General features: G+C 39.1%; 2 protein-coding genes across 4 annotated transcripts; both read left to right on the top strand.

The window, feature by feature from the left end:
• The first annotated feature begins 119 nt into the window (after window positions 1-119).
• Window positions 120-5,870, top strand: nt5c1ab (5'-nucleotidase, cytosolic IAb). Of its 3 annotated transcripts, XM_026933793.3 has the most exons (7): window positions 120-540; window positions 624-807; window positions 2,706-2,873; window positions 3,034-3,163; window positions 3,546-3,668; window positions 3,746-3,930; window positions 4,538-5,870. In XM_026933793.3, the coding sequence occupies exons 2-7, from the start codon at window positions 709-711 to the stop codon at window positions 4,895-4,897; spliced, it is 1,065 nt and encodes a 354-aa protein (XP_026789594.1). In that variant the 5' UTR covers window positions 120-540; window positions 624-708; the 3' UTR covers window positions 4,898-5,870. The 3 variants fall into 3 exon arrangements, with proteins under 3 accessions (XP_026789594.1, XP_053093607.1, XP_034163736.1); XM_053237632.1 differs by having other exon boundaries at window positions 120-807; XM_034307845.2 differs by lacking the exons at window positions 120-540; window positions 624-807 and adding an exon at window positions 848-1,495.
• Window positions 5,871-8,790: 2,920 nt separating this feature from the next.
• Window positions 8,791-15,959, top strand: si:dkey-21a6.5 (sushi, von Willebrand factor type A, EGF and pentraxin domain-containing protein 1). Its single transcript, XM_026934197.3, has 9 exons — window positions 8,791-9,145; window positions 10,471-10,665; window positions 11,728-11,866; window positions 11,962-12,050; window positions 12,206-12,269; window positions 12,719-12,807; window positions 13,844-13,956; window positions 14,839-14,995; window positions 15,125-15,959. Exons 1-9 carry the CDS (start codon window positions 9,094-9,096, stop codon window positions 15,280-15,282), a joined length of 1,056 nt encoding a protein of 351 aa, XP_026789998.2. The 5' UTR covers window positions 8,791-9,093; the 3' UTR covers window positions 15,283-15,959.
• Window positions 15,960-16,505: the final 546 nt, after the last annotated feature.

Genomic DNA, 16,505 nt, shown 5'->3' with positions numbered 1-16,505 from the left:
TGTAAAATGCACTGTAATTTCTCTTTTACACAAAGTGATATGACACTTTGGCTGCTTGTTGTTGCTTTGAAATTGACTTTTTTTTCCCCCATGATCCATATGAACACATCATGTAGTTTCATCTCCGTTACTGTCTACTAACTTAAACGTTTAACCATAACAATGGCCCAGTAGAAACTATAAATCCCAGATGTTGAAAAAATGCCACTGACATGAGGACATGAAAAGTGACGGGTGCTGCACATAACTGACTTGACAGCACGGCGTTATGGTACAGCCTGCCATCTGTGGTTGTCATGGTAACATTTATTGTATCTGCACTGGCAAAGGTCTTCAGCATCTAAAAATAAATGGCGTTTCATTACGAGCACAGAGCCACTGCAGAATGATGCCTGTTACAGACATGCTGGAGAGATTTGCTTCAGCAGTGTGCTGATTGAAGGAGGTGCCAGTGAGACGACTGACCTCTGATTCAGATAGAGAACAAGTATGCCTCGAGGAAGGAGTGAAAACACAGTCAGCCCTAGTAAATCTCCTCTGGTAGGTTAATGGTATTTTTCACTAAATTGTTTTCTGCATGCTCTCAGTATCGATCACCATCCCTCCATCCTCCCTGCCTTTAGAGGCTAGGACTCGCTGTGGTTCGGATGAGATTACAGAAGCCAGGGGGTTTAGTCTGTGTGTCACGAAGTAGCAGCTACTGCAGAAATGAGTCTCCATGATGGACGAATGACCAGCAACGGTGACGCACGTTTGGGAGGCATGAAGGTGCAGGATCCCTCAACCCCAACGAAGAAACCTCAATCTGTGAGTCAAAACCTTTATAAAATAGGCATAATGAATGTATTGTAGTGAATGTTCATGTTTTTCTAGGACATATATGGTCATGGATTATAGAAAGCCTCTAACCTTTGTCTTGGGTTGATAGTTCTTTTCTGGCAAGAATTACATAAAAAAAATATATATATATTCTGAAATATTCTAAAATGTTCTGCCTTGTGTGTGTGTTTAGTGAGCTCTCCGGGTCACTGGGGTATGTGGTGGCCAGACACTCTTGATAATGTCTCATAAATTTAGCTCTACTTACTGTAGGATGCAGAACAGATGCAGCACTGCACCTCTCACAAACACCAACACAAACACAGCACGCTGCACTGCACAGCAACAGGCACAGGAGCAGAGAGCTGGAGCAATGAGAAGCTGCTAATCATGCCGGAAATGCTGTTAGAAACCTGGACATTAATAACAAGCGAAGAAAGCGCCGAGCTCTTGACGCTATGACGCGGCCGAATGGGACTGAGATTTAGCTAGACTACGACAATACGTGCTGTTGTTGTTATTGTTGTTGTTGTTATTATTATTATTATTATGATTCAAAATCCGTCGTCAGTATAAGAAACGGCTCTGTCGCAGTAAAGTCAACCGGCACACACACACTGCTCTGGTGGATAAAATGGGCTCTGAGAATCAAAACGTGGAAACGATCGTGCTCTGTGTAAGTTCTCCAAATACTGCATTGAAGCAAACTTCATTATTATTATTATTAATATTAATATGATTATGATATAACGCTAATCAACGCGTTTCACTGCCTCTGAATCTAAGTGTGTATTTATTACACATCAACACACGAAAAGGATCAAAATCTATCGTTTTAATGTGGAATTGAGCTAAAATCTGGTATTATGTTATTAAAGTGAAACAGTGTGAGCTTTAATGTTACTGTTACAGTAAATATCAATTATTCATAAGCCACATTTAGTCCATTAGTGCCATTTAGTCTGCTGTGTCAGGCAAATTCAATAAAACAGAAAGGAGAGCTTTTCAAAATGTTTAACTGAGTATTTGTCATGCAATGAAAGTAATAAATGACCTTTTTCCTTTAAAAACTAAGCTTGTCCTTTTTTCCATCCTGTATCAGCTTGAGGATGTTCATTATTATATACTTTTGAGGATATTATGAGGATATTATGCTTGTTTGCTTATTTCTCCTGTCAGGAAGTTCTGACTGTAAAGTGCACTGTAATTTCTCTTTTACACAAAGTGATATGACACTTTGGCTGCTTTTTGTCGCTTTGAAATTCACTTTTTTCCAGGATCCATATGAACACATCATGTAGTTTCATCTCCATTACTGTCTACTGACTAAATGTTTAATCATAACAATGGCCCAGTAGAAACTACTGCATTGAAGAATTTACAGAATAAATTTAATTCAAGTCACTTTTATTTAACTGTATGGTGTTTTTAACACATATACAGTTTTTTCTTTCTTTTTTTCTTTTTTTTTTTTGTCACAAAGCAGCTTTATAGAAATTTGGATGTACTGCAGATTTAGATCCCTAATGAAAAGATCCCAGACTCAGAAGGGAACTCATGCTCTTTTAGGTGACACTGTATAGTCAATTTATAAATCATTATTCTTCCCTAACTGTATACTACTGTATACATGTGTAAGTGTACTGAACCTGTGTTTTTATATGAGCATATTGTCAATAGAAGTCTTGTGAAAACACAGGACAGTCTTTATGACTTCAGCAGCAGTTCATAGGTACAGTATACAGTATCCAGGTAAGAGACAAGGGTGAGACTTGGGCGTAAACTGTTTTTGAGAAATGCAAATCATTTGGGTTGACATAAAATCACAGGAATGATTGTTACACTATTAAACTCTCATTATCACATTTGTCGTTTTCTGTGTTCAGCCCAAGCCTGAAAATGCCATCACCATTGCTGTGTCATCACGTGTCCTCTTCAACATGGACCTGGAACAGCAGATCTTTGAAGAGAAGGGCATGGAGGAGTACCTGAAGTACCAGATTGAACATGAGACTGAACCATTTGCACCAGGACCTGCTTTCCCCTTTATTAAGGTCCAGATCAAAGTCAACAATCACTCACAATGCTGTCTACATTCATTTTACACACATCACTTAACTATCTCACAAAGTACTTTTTAAGTTGATTTTCCCAATGAGATGAGGAGAGATGACATAGATGCCATAATGTGTCCCTTTTGTGTGTCACTTGCAGGCTCTGGAAGCAGTCAATGTGCAGCTCAGACAACTTTATCCAGACAGCGAAGAGCTCTTTGATGTTGTGCTGATGACTAACCATCACGCAAATGTTGGACTCAGACTCATTAACTCGATCAACCATCACAGTAAGTGAAGAGTTCAAAGCAGTGGTGGACAGGATGTCCAACATCTCACTGCTGTCCCCTGAACTGGCCTATAGCTATTTATCTCTAATCTTTTAAATGATCTCAGACAGTCATGCTAGAAGTGTCTTCTATGTATAGACCTTGGTATAAAAATACAGCAATGTGAAAACCTTTGCTTATAATGTTAGCTATGATGGCTGAGGACATGGGTGATGGAGTGTGATAAGGGAGAGGGGGCTCTAAACATGCTCTCGTATCCCTTACGTAATAATTACATGACTGCCTGTTTAACTCTCTTTTTAGCTTGACTAAAAAAACAACACAAGATTGCACACTTTATGTTTAATTGTCAATAAAATCAATTTCCTTCTGTCTCTCTTAGAGCTATTCATTGAGCGCTTCTGTATGACTGGAGGTAATAGTCCAATTGGGTATCTGAAAGCCTACCACACCAACCTGTACTTGTCTGCTGATTCAAAGAAAGTGATAGAGGCCTTAGAGGAAGGTGAGAATAGAAACTGAAAATTTAGATTTTTCAACTGAATTGTTGTAACTGAGACTTTGGCTCTTATTGTCACTAAGGGATTGCGGCAGCCACCATGTTCAAACCAGAGAAAGTGACGGAGGTGTCAGAGACACAGCTGCGAGTGGCCTTCGATGGAGACGCAGTGCTGTTTTCGGACGAGTCGGAAAGAATCTTTAAAACGCAAGGACTGGACAAATTTTTTGAACATGAAAAGGCCCATGAAAACAAGCCGCTTGATCATGTAAGACAGTTGCAACACACAGAAATATGACAATATAGAGCATTATAATGAATTATACGACAGTGCTGTTGAACTCTTGATTCTGATTGGTCAGGAGGTGATTAATTTTCCACAGCAGCATGGAGCTGACAGTAGTTCCAACTGCAAGACAAATCACAGGTTTATATTAATGTGCTCTTTATAATATGTTACTGTTTCCATAGTACCAAAATAAATGGATTTTAAAAATGTGTGTAGTTAATATGGTGAACAAATTTTCTGTGAGGAGATGGTTATTTAGACTTTTACTATAAATGGATAAATATAACAATAAATGGATATAAAGTACAATGATTTGTTCTTTAGTAGATTAACAATTTAATTGCTGTCAAATTGCTGTGGTATAAGAGGAATAAAACACCTCCAGACATGCTGTTATTGGGATTTAATCAGCACTGAAGTGGTTCCTCCACATCATACCAGCCCATCGTTGATTTTCCTATAACAGCATGCCTTGTTGAGGTTTTTTTGCTTACATATTACATACTGTTCTGGGTCTGTTGGTTATTTACTGATCTATGTTTACTGCAAATTCAAAAAGAAGCTCACTTGTGTCTTTGCTTTATAGGGTCCACTGAAAGGATTTTTGGAGGCTTTGGGAAAACTGCAAAAGAAATTCTCTGCCAAAGGTCAGCGTATGGACTGTCCCATCCGCACCTACCTTGTGACTGCTCGCAGTGCAGCTAGTTCAGGTACACGTGCCCTGAAGACCCTGCGTTCTTGGGGCCTAGAGACAGATGAAGCCCTTTTCTTGGCTGGAGCACCTAAAGGCCCTATGCTGGCAAAAATCAAGCCCCACATTTTCTTCGATGATCAAATGTTCCATATTGAAGGGGCTGCAGAGCTGGGAACTGTGGCGGCTCACGTTCCCTATGGAGTTGCCCAAAAAGTGCCATCAAAGAAATCAAATGACAAAAGTGAGGTTTAATAAAATAAAATAAAATAAACAGCATTTCTTACTGGCATGAAATATGTATTGTGTTGACAATATTTGTTTTTAGAGATTGGTGCCTGCATTGAATGTTCATCAGAGTGACATCTTGTACTGTACTAAGATTGTCTAGAATTTAATATATACAGTACCTAGATTATACTTCAGCTGTGTTAGTAAACCGAAATCTGTGAAATCAGGTGAAGCTAAAGATCAAGAGGGTCAAGCCATATATATCTTGCTGGCTGATTAAATAGAGTGAATTTAATACAGCAAGGCATTGTAATGGATGTACTGTATGTGCCTTTCAGGTACTACACAATTGTCTGAAAAAAAAAAAAAACAGTCTGTGCCTCTTATTTTATAAATGAAAATATTTAAGTTAAGACTCCCAGCATTTTAAGTGTTGATTGTTGAGAGTATCAAACTATGGAACAGAGAGATCATCCCAGTAGATGCGTCATAATGCTGGAAGTTCTCAGTCTTTGTTCAGCAGTCATAGATAATGTATTGCCTGTGTGACATGTAAAATGCTCGACTTTTATGTCCATTCTGTGATTCTCTTTTGGATCATTTTGATAAGAGTGTGACTATATTTTGTAAAAACTGTAAGAGTCTGCATGTTTTATTGTTAGATCTCATATATGCCAAATTTTGTTTCTATGATATACAATTGTTCCATTGGCACAACAGAAATTTAACCCTGTGAAAGATTTACCAATTGTTATGACCCCTAACTAAAGCAAAAAAGCACTTATGATTGTCTTTATTTCCAGCCACATTTCTAGCGAATTCTCGCCAGCTATATGGCTGGATGGTGATTGGTTTACAGTATTCAAAAATACTTCTCTATGTGCATAAAGAAACACTATATAGAAATAGAAACACTAATATATTATATATATTATGATACTGTATAATAAAATGTTACAGATTTTTTTACAAAAATAAATAGATGCTCTAATTCACATTAAAATCATTCTGTGTTTATGATGCCTATTGTGTGTGGAGGATGACATTTTCATTTTTTCAAAATTAGTTTTTATTTTTTTAAATAGCTACACTTTTGATATTTGTGTATTGACATTATTTTCTATACTTCCTACAACTTTTCATATTTATTAATTTCTATATTCAATTCTCTGTTTATGTAGGTTTTGTACACTATATGACCAAAAGTATGTGGACATCTGACCATCACACTCATACATGGGTCTTCCCTAAACTGTTGCCACAAAGTTGGAAGCACACAATTTTGTATAATGTCTTTGTATGCTGTAGCAATACAATTGCCCTTCACTGTAACTAAAGCCCTCTAACCTGTTTTGGCATGGCAATGCCCCTGTGCACAAAGCGAGCTCAATGAAGACATGGGTTGCCAAGGTTGGTGTGGAAGAACACGAGTGGCCTGCACAGAGCCCTGACCTCAACCCCACTGAACACCTTTGGGATGAACTGGAGCACTGACTGCGCCCCAGACCTCATTAATGCTCTTGTGGCTGTCCATATACTTTTGGCCAAATAGTGTATGTACTGATCAGCCATAAAATTAAAACCACTGACAGGTGAAGTGAATAATATTGATTTTCTCGTTACAGTGGCACCTGTCAAGGGGTGGGGTATATTAGGCAGCAAGTGTATAGTCAGTTCTCGAGGGTTAAAGTGTTGAAGGAAGGAAAAATGGGCAAATGTAAGCATCTGAGCGACTTTGACAAGGGCCAAATTGTGATGGCTAGATGACTGGGTCAGAGCAAGCTGCAAAACGGCAGGTCTTGTGGGGTGTTCCCAGTATGCAGTGGTTAGTACCTACCAAAAGTGGTGCAATGAAGGACAACAGGTGAACTAGCGACAGGGTCATGGGCACCTAAGGCTCACTGATGCGTATGAGGAGTGAATACTAGCCTGTCTTATACGATTCCACAGATGATCTACTATAGCACAAATTGCTGAAAAGGTTAATGCTAGCTATTATAGAAAGGTGTCAGAACACACAGTGCATGGCAGCTTGCTGCGTATGGGACTGCGTAGCTGTAGACCGGTCAGAGTGCCCATGCTGACCCCTGTCCACCGCTGAAAGCACCTACAATGGGCACGTGAGCATCAGAACTGGACCATGGAGCAATGGAAAAAGGTGGCCTGGTCTGATGAATCACATTTTCTTTTACATCATGTGGACAGCATGGTGCGTAAGCCTTGGGTCGTGGCATTCATGCAGATGTTACTTTGACACGTGCCACCTACCTAAACATTGTTGCAGACCAAGTACACCCCTTCATGGCAACGGTATTCCCTAATGGCAGTGGTCTCTTTCAGCAGGATAGTGCGCACTGCCACACTGCAGCAATTGTTCAGGAATGGTCTGAGGAACATGACAAAGAGTTCAAGGTGTTGACTTGGCTTACAGATTCCTCAGATCTCAATCCGATCGAGCATCTGTGGGATGTGCTGGACAAACAAGTCCGATCCATGGAGTCCCCACTTCGCAACTTACAGGACTTAAGGGATCTGCTGCTAATGTCTTGGTGCCAGATGCGACAGAATACCTTCAGAGGTCTTGTGGAGTCCATGCCTGGACGGGTCAAAGCTGTTTTGGTGGCACAAAGGGGACATACACAATATTAGGCAGGTTGTTTTAATGTTATGGCTAATCCGTGTATGTATGAATGTATGTATGTATGTTTGTTTGTTTACTTATTTATTCATTTGCTTGTTATATGCAGACACAACACTAGAGATGAGGGTTTTTTTTTTTACACTGCCGGTTTTGCCCCCAGTGGACAATAACTGTAAATATTTTAAATATGAAATAATCATTAAATGTATTATTAGTCAAATGTAAATATCATAATTTAAATATCATTATTGTTTATAGTTTTGGCAAAAATTGTAAATCATTATTTGAGTCAGAAATATTTAATATCCCACCTCACACTCAGTGTTCCCGGGATGGATCCTGGATCCACAGTGACCCTGTACAGGAAAGTGGTTACTGAAGATGAATAAATGAATGAATGAAGGAATGAAGGAATGAAAGAATGAATGATATTGGCTAATAGATATCTTGAATTAATTCTGCATTTGTCCATGGAAAATCCTTGAGTCAATTATATCTCCTTCATGAAGAATTCTGAATACTTCATTTGGTGGGCAGCACAGCTCTGGGGTCTTGGATTCACTCCTGATCTTGGGTTAATGTCTGTGTAGACTTTCATGTTCTCCCAGTGTTTGTGTGCGTTTCCTCCGGGTTTTCCAGTTTCACCTCACGGTGCAAAAAACATGCAATTAGGTGGATTGGCTGTGCTAAATAGCCCCTAGGTGTGAATGAGTGTGTGAATGTGTGTATGTGAATGGTGCCCTGCAATGGGCCTGCATCCGATCTGGGGTGAATTCTCATGCCTAGTGTTACCGGGATAGGCTCTGGATCCACCATGTCCCTGACCAAAGCAGTTACTGAAGATGAATGAATTAATATTTGTCAATGTTTTTATCTTCCCAGAGTCACAATGCAACTCAAGCCCTTTAATCAAGTGCTAGTTTTATTTCTGTGTTTACTTTTTGCATGTACTCCTTACCAAAATGCAGCTAGTTGGATTTACACCAAACTGGAACAAACTGTAAAATAAACAGTCTAAGAGTGTTTCCCTATGAGAGAGGGTTCCAGACTAAAACACCACTCAGTTTAAATGCAGTGCACCACTCACTTGACTACATACCAACTATTTCACTGATTTTAAAGTAATTCTAACTGAAAAGCGTGGTATGCTGTCTGCAGTTCTAGCACTACAAACCTAATCAGACATGAATCAGAAGTTCAACCTGTCAAGCCAACAGCGTGGGCGTGGTTTTAGATGAATGGGCGGGGTATTCATATGATAGGCGGGGTCTGTGAAAGTCGGCTTGTTCCGCACTGAAGACGCGCGCGCTCGGGTTCAGCTTTTTACGACAGCTCTGTGGAGTACAGTGTGTGGTGTGGAGGCTGGTTTTACTTCTCCTAAAGAATTCCTGTTTAATTTACAGTGATTTCCACAGCGCTCAAACTCACATGATTAGTCATTTGGCGTAGGGTTTGAGGAAGGAATGAGCGCAGAGTGACGAAGCTGATTTTTATTTCCCAGTTGAAGAGTTTTGAAGCTTCAGCCATGAACTCGGTGAGATAAATCAGATGGTGGGACTGGTTGAGGAATCACTGAAACATGGCACATTTGGGAGTCCAGGCTGTTGTCGTGGCACTCGTGTGTTTGCTCGGTGAGTCCAGACGCTTGTAATGACTGTGTTTGTTTGTTATCAGTGGAAAGTGTCTTGTCTGAATGACAGGAACAGGGTCAGGAGAATCAGGAGAGTGTGCCTGGTTTCAGTGTTGTTTACACGCACGTGCTCTTGTGTCAGTTAGTTCATCCTTTAGAGGCAGAGTGTGTAATTATTCCCAGGTTTTTACTGGGTCACCAGGTCATAAACTTATAATCTCACTGTCTAACACACTGTCAGATAGGAGAGGAATGTCTCTGACACATCAAGATTGACATATTTCAAAAGATTGGGACACATTTAATGGTCTTCCTTATTAAAACATTAAAACTTTTTTTGTTCTTCATTAAAAAGAAGTTTTCAAGAAGTGTTAATAGCTACTAGTAAGACCCAGGAGTGTGATTAGGAGCAGCTTTTCCCTCGGTTCAGATCGAGCAAATGCATATTTCACATATATAAAATGTATTCAAAATTTCCAGTTTTCAGGGGAACACAGGAATTGCCAACTTCTCACACTTCTCTCTGCATCTTTGGACTGTGTTGAAGTCACAAGACCAGGAATAATTGCATATGTACCACATGCTTAATGTGATTACTTGCACAATAAGGACTCTGTTTCAATCTTAGTTCCCTCAGCACACATTCATTTAGTCATTTGCAAAGTAATGACTTCGAAAATGACTCTAAAAGATATATTCACAAAAAATTCTGTTGTAATGTCTAACATAAAAATTTGAATTCATATAGAAATTTTTAAAAATCTGAATTAATTGTAATGACTTAGTATATCTTAGTATATTTAGCACTACCTCTTTACTACAATACAATAAAATAAAAACATCATTCTCTCATTTTTTTTTATCTGTTTGCATATGGATCTTTGAACATGATTAGGATTTTATAATGCAGTAGCTCATTTATCTCACCGCATGATACACAGTTTAATTGCTTTAATTTGTGGGTCAGCACATAAATTAAATTCATTATTCTATCCAGGCTAATGTACTGGGAATTATTCTAAAACTTGGTGTCTAATTGGATTTGACCTTCTGAATCAGTAAATCAATAAAACAGACGTACACTGAAAACTCCGGAGAGCAAATTCAGCTGGATGAGTTTCTTTTAGAACAAACAAGTCTGTCATTCTGCTTTGAGAAGGGCTAAAAGAATAATTTACTTCTGTAGAATCAGCTGACTTTATGGCCACCATGTAAACCTGGTAAAGTAAATAAGCAGTATTCTGTGTTGGATGTTGATATTGTTGAAGTCGGTTAAATAATATTTCTGATATACAGTATCCTTTCATTTGTATGGGTTAATAATAGGAGCAGTGAGGAGTCAGACTACCCTCGCCCCCGCTGTGACTGCCACCACAGTTATCGAGAATGTAACTGCCACTACGGTCACTGAGAATGTGGCCACAACCACTCCCATCATGCTCAGCACCACTACACCTGGCTGCTCGGTTTTGAACATCTCCAGCTGTGAGGCCTGTGCACCAGGCACCTACTATGACAATGGTGGGTATGGCTTATTCAGCCTTCAGCAGTGGTGTAGGGTTATAGCTGTGGTTTCAGTTATTTAAAAAGCTACTGACGTGCCTGGTTATATGTTATTGTCAATAATATTGTTACTCGGTTTACATGATCCTGACAAACAATATATGACAAAAGTATGTGGACACCTGTCCATCACATCCATATGAGGGTCTTCGCCAAAGTATTGCCACAAAGTTTGAAGCTCACATTTGTCTAGAATGTTTTTGTATGCTGTAGCATTAAGATTTCCCTTCACTTGAACTAAGAAGCCCAAACCTGTTCCATTATGACAATGCCCAGGTCCACAAAGCAAGGTCCATAAAGACAGAGTTTGTAGAAGAACTAAAGTGTCCTGCACAAAGCCCTGACCTCAACCCCACTGAACACTTCTGGGAGGAAATTGGAACTCTGACTACATGCCAGGCCTCCTCACCTGACATCAGTGCCTGACCTCACTAATGCTCTTGTGGCTATTATAATAACCTCCACTATTCTGGGAAGGCTTTCCACTAGAATTTGAAGCATGGTTGTGGGGATTTGCCCATTCAGCCACAAGAACATTATTGAGGTCAGGCACTGATGTCGGGCAAGAAGGCCACTCAAGTTCTTTGACATCAATCTTAGCAAACCATGTATTTATGTGCCTCACTTTGCGCACAGGGGCATTGTCACTCTGGAACAGGTTTGTGCCCCTAAGTTCCAGTCAAGAGGAAATCTTAATGCTGCAGTACACAAAGACATTCTAGACGATTATGTGTTTCAAACTTTGCGGCAACAGTTTGAGGAAAGCCCACATATGGGTGTTATTGGGCAGGTGTTCACATACTTTTGGTAATATAGTGTAACTATAACAATGACTGATAAGTTATACTATTATTTTGTAACTAATAAAACTAAGAATATGGAAATAACCTAATTTTAATCAGAATTGTTATAACGTTCTAATAGAGCTGTACTGTAGAGGACAGACAAACATTTACTAAGGTTTTTAAAAAACAGCTTATTTATTTGTGTTGTTTTTTTTTTATTTGTTTATTCTGCCAGAGACGTTGCTGTGTTCATGTTGTCCGGAGCCTGGGCTGTGTATTTTCCCCATAGGCTGTCGTTCCTGCTCACTAGGTTTCTATCAGCCGCTAGCAGGCCAGCAGACGTGTCTTCCCTGCACACCAGGCTTCTACACTAAGTGAGTAATCACTTATCACACATTAATGGCACACACCTACATGCCATATCAAACAGCTGATCCATATTTTTCCCTGATCCTCCTGCTCTTCTCAGTCTCACAGGGAGCCCTGTGTGTCAGGCTTGTCCTCCTGGTTCTTACACCAATGAAAGTGGTTCAGTCTCATGTCAGCCCTGTGCACCAGGTAACCTTTATATATGAACTTACTATGCCCTGAACTATCAATTGATTTAATTGTCCTTAATTCCTAAATTCCTACAGTAGCTGTGGAAACAGAGTCATTGTTTAACCATTATTCATAAAGCATAAAAACATACATGTGCACTTTTTATTTTGCAGGTTTTTATATATCCGGACAGAATGCTACTGTTTGTAACCCGTGTCCCGAGGGCACATACTGCAAGTAAGCTGTGCACTTGGCTACTGCATTTCATTGACACTTTGGCAAAGGCTTATCTTCCTGTAAATGTAAGCGCATACAGTAAAATAAAATCAAGTTCTAGTGTATCTGTAAGCTGTAAAATATAGCCTGATTACATATACATTTTTCAGCATGATAGCAGACAGCGGTGCACTCTGAATTCCAGCACTATTCAGTACAGTGTTTTCTTACACTCGAGCTTACACAGGCTGAAGCGCAGAGTCACATGTCTTTCATCCTGGGATTTTAATGAAAGCCACAGTAAAGGCTGCAAGTCATTTATTTTCCTCTGTAAGGTCCTGTTCCACGGTCTGTAGACCTCATATCAATATCACAAGACTGACATTACAGTGATATAACCAGTATAACTTTGGCTCTGAGTATATTGAATAAAGTAGAATTTGCTGTAATTGTGTCTTCCTGTTTAACAGCTCCTCCAGTTGTGCTCAGTGCCAGATGTGTCCTTCCGGCTTTGAAGCCCTAAAGACTGGCAACAAAGAGTGTTCCCCCTGTCGCCCAGGTAACCAACATCATCCAATATTATACCACATATTATACCACAACACTGCTGAATTCTCAAATTCCATTGGTCAAAAGGTGTTGATTTTATTTTGTATAACAGCAGCTTTGACAAGTAGTGCCGGCTGTAATACAAATCTAGGTTTATATTAATGCTCTCCTTCTGATACTTGATTGTTCCTATAGTAACAACTCATTCACAGGGACTTTTATGTCAGATGCTCCACATAACCTAAGAGTAATAATAAACAGATTATGAAAGAGCATTTAGATGTTTATATAGTGAAGCATTCTGTAGGAGACTTTATTTAACATTAATGGAAAGAGTCTCCAGTGTCGTTGCTTTGTAACAGTGATTTTTCCACCACAGGAATGTCTTCAGAACAAAGGAGTTTGTGTCTGTATAACCTATCTTGTGTTCCACATTACATGTAACTATAAATGGTTAAAAAGCAGGATGTGTTGTTCATTAATAAAATTTAAAAAATTGTAATCTTTGGCAAATTGCTGTGGCATAAGAGAAATAAAACATGCTGTTATAGGGGTGATAACAGGTCACACCACACTGTCATAGATTATTTTCCTATATCAGCATGCCCTGTCATATTTTATTCCTTACTTAATATGCCTTATGAAACATTGTTGTTTCTCCTCACCTACTTCATGGTTTAAGCAGAAAGATGACTTGCTTTACACTTATAAAAAGTCTTAGAAGTCTACTTAAGTCTGTGAAAAAGTGTAGTTAAACACAGAGAATAAAAATGTGCTATGCAATTTCTTAGAGCAACTCTGAGCAAGGAGTAGAAGTTAATCCTAGGAATAAATCTTAAGCATGAAGTGTGGCATGAAGTGTGAGTACATCTGTTTTTGCAAGTCAGTAACAACCTTAGTGAAATGATCACTGGATATGTTCATAAAGCTCAGAATCTGTTCTTTTTGTTTGTTCCTCTTTAAGCAACTGAACACATGCTGAGTGCAAAGGATAATAAGTTGCATTGTATACTGTGCTTGTCTGGTTACTTGTGTATGTTGGGCAGGAATGCACAAGACCTCTCATCAGAGAATGTGTCAGATCTGCAGCAGTGGTTTCTATCAGATCCACTGGGGCCAAGAGAACTGCGACATCTGCCCTGAAGACCACTACTGCCCAGTGAGTGATTATTACCACTCAACACACACACAATTTATTATACATAATAACTGCTGTCCAACATCCAAAACAGGATTCAAGCTCTTTGGTCCTCCTGCTGTTGTTAACTGTACACTACACTACACTGCAATGCAATGCCGCTATCTGTGTCTTTTTTGTTTTTAAAGAAAACATGAAAAACAGGGCTGCCAGAAAAAGAGGTCATTTTCAACAACACAATATATAACAAACTATAATTACTGTGCCCATATGATTTACTGGTAAGATCTTCATTTAATAATGATGAAGAATAACGAAAACATGCACTATGAATGTACAAGTTAATATTTTTAAAATGATTTTTTTTTGAGGCCCCAGCAGAGACATACTGCCCTATGCACAGTTCATGGTCTGTGTGGGCTTTAGGAAGTGGCACTGACAGTTTTACAAAGGAAATATTAAAATGAAATTATACTTGCAATGCATATTATGACACAGAGGATCGAGCAGCCCAGACACCACACAAAACGATGGCACCAAGCAGCACACACACAGAGGTAAGGGAGCAGAGCAGAGCAAACTTCCCTGCCACTGACAAGAACAACAGGCGCAACGTGATGCTCAATCCACGGCCAGCGGACTTGTGGAAATCACAGTGGAAATCCGTCGCTCAAGCTTGTGGCTGAAACTCTGCCGTGACATTCAACCAGCAGACAAATTTGACAAAAAAAATCATGCACCTTATTTTCCTATCTGTGTTTGTATCTGTTTAGAACATATTAGTTGTTCAAGCCAAATAATGTATTCATATTCAGTTACATCCCTAACATATTGTACATGTAGTATATTTAAACAAGCAATTTTGCTTTAATCTAAGACCAAATTGACCTATTTGTCTTACAGAGTCCAGATGTGAATCCAATCCAGTGCCCCAGTGATGCGTTTTGCCCTGAGGGCAGCACTGCTCCAGGTTATTGCATGGAGACTTTCTTCAGGAAGGCTGGAGACACATGCGAGCTTGCTCCTGTCACCATAGCTCTCATTGTCATTGGAGGAGGATGTATGAGCAATAAAATTTTTCTAATCTCATTATCATAATAAATTAATTTGACTAAGATTTTATCTACAATTTACCCCTCAATATGTGCTCTACTGACACCCTTACCTCTTCTCTCTCTGATCTCTTCAGTGTTTCTCCTGTTTATTGTCCTCCTGGTTTTTCGGAGGAGAAGAGATACAGACAGTGAGCTGTCTCTCTCTCGTGCTCCTCTTCTGCGGAAGGACCGTCCCCCTTGTCATGTGTATGGAGTCCCGTGTGATGCGGATCCTGTGTATGCAGGGTGGTGATATATTGACAATGCAGAGAGCGAAAACAAACACAAAATCCATGTCAAGCTATTGCATGCTCCTATGCTGTGCATTTGCACATCTTCTGAAAATGAATGTTTGACACAATATTGAAAACTTTTTGATAAAGTTCATAGCTGTTTTCACTGAATGTTCACTCAGACAAATCAAACTGCCTTTCTCTTATTATGCTGTTCACTGCTGTACACTGCAAACTGGTTGAATGAATGCATAGGAGTATCCTTGTAGAAGTATTTTTTTAACAAGGTCAATTGGGCCAAATCTGACAATAATTTTGCCTGTAAAAGTACTGAGAGAAACTGTTTTGTATTTAATTATTGTTTAATTAGTGCACTGGTCTGTAATATGTGGTACTAGTTAAGATTTTGATTGTGCTGGACTGTTGCTGTTGCCTGTATGATTGTATTTATTCACTTGTGCCCCTTGTTGTTTTATTACATATGGTACTTAAGGAACTGTTTATTATGGAAATGAGTAATCTTTTTGGTATTTAAAAAGTTAATGCCATATTGGAACTTTTAGAAGAAGCAAAATTGGCCTTGGCTAGAAAATAAACTTTGCACAAGTTTCAAGTGAATTCTCATGACTATTACAAGATTGTTCTTTTGATGTTTTTTAGTTGAGTATTTTTTCCATAGGCAATGAATAAATTATATCTTATTTACAATACACCACTGCATCAGATCAGCATGGTGCTGGGGAGATCTGCTGTGGAAACTGGAGTAAACTAGTGCAGTCTTGCAGTCTGTGGAGGTCGCAGGGATAAGGTGGGGTATCACAGGTGGATCTAATCAGGAACCTGAGAAGGACAGTTCTTCACAGGTCAGACCAACTGATTGGCCTATTGACTATGGTCTCCTGTGCTGTCCTTCGCCCCTGGCATCCTAGAGACCCAGCCCTGACCCTGTACCGCTCTTCCTCCACCCTTGCCACCTCTGTCTTTTATCACTTTTGTTTTTTAATGAATGGCATTCACAATGACCTAAAAGCATAACAATTTTTTACCCTATGGTCTATATATACGAAGTCAAAATAATACCGGAAATTATATATTATACAGTTTATGGATAAAACCCAACTGGAGACAGTATGAATTACAGACAAATCACAATAATAAGAACAAAAATATGTTATATTGTGTTAAATAATAATAACAGTAATAATAATAATAATAATAATAATAATAATAACTATTATTATTA

This window comes from Pangasianodon hypophthalmus, chromosome 10 (genome assembly GCF_027358585.1).
Source record: "Pangasianodon hypophthalmus isolate fPanHyp1 chromosome 10, fPanHyp1.pri, whole genome shotgun sequence".
NCBI classification, from domain to species: Eukaryota; Metazoa; Chordata; class Actinopteri; order Siluriformes; family Pangasiidae; genus Pangasianodon; species Pangasianodon hypophthalmus.
This window is presented reverse-complemented; position numbering and strand designations above follow the sequence as displayed.

Coding starts and splice junctions, on each gene's coding strand:
- si:dkey-21a6.5 (XM_026934197.3), top strand. CDS start 9,094: ATGGCACATTTGGGAGTCCAGGCTGTTGTCGTGGCACTCGTGTGTTTG. Junction 10,666..11,727: donor AGGCACCTACTATGACAATG/GTGGGTATGGCT, acceptor TTATTCTGCCAG/AGACGTTGCTGTGTTCATGT. Junction 11,867..11,961: donor ACACCAGGCTTCTACACTAA/GTGAGTAATCAC, acceptor TGCTCTTCTCAG/TCTCACAGGGAGCCCTGTGT.
- nt5c1ab (XM_026933793.3), top strand. CDS start 709: ATGAGTCTCCATGATGGACGAATGACCAGCAACGGTGACGCACGTTTG. Junction 808..2,705: donor CAACGAAGAAACCTCAATCT/GTGAGTCAAAAC, acceptor TTCTGTGTTCAG/CCCAAGCCTGAAAATGCCAT. Junction 2,874..3,033: donor CTGCTTTCCCCTTTATTAAG/GTCCAGATCAAA, acceptor TGTCACTTGCAG/GCTCTGGAAGCAGTCAATGT.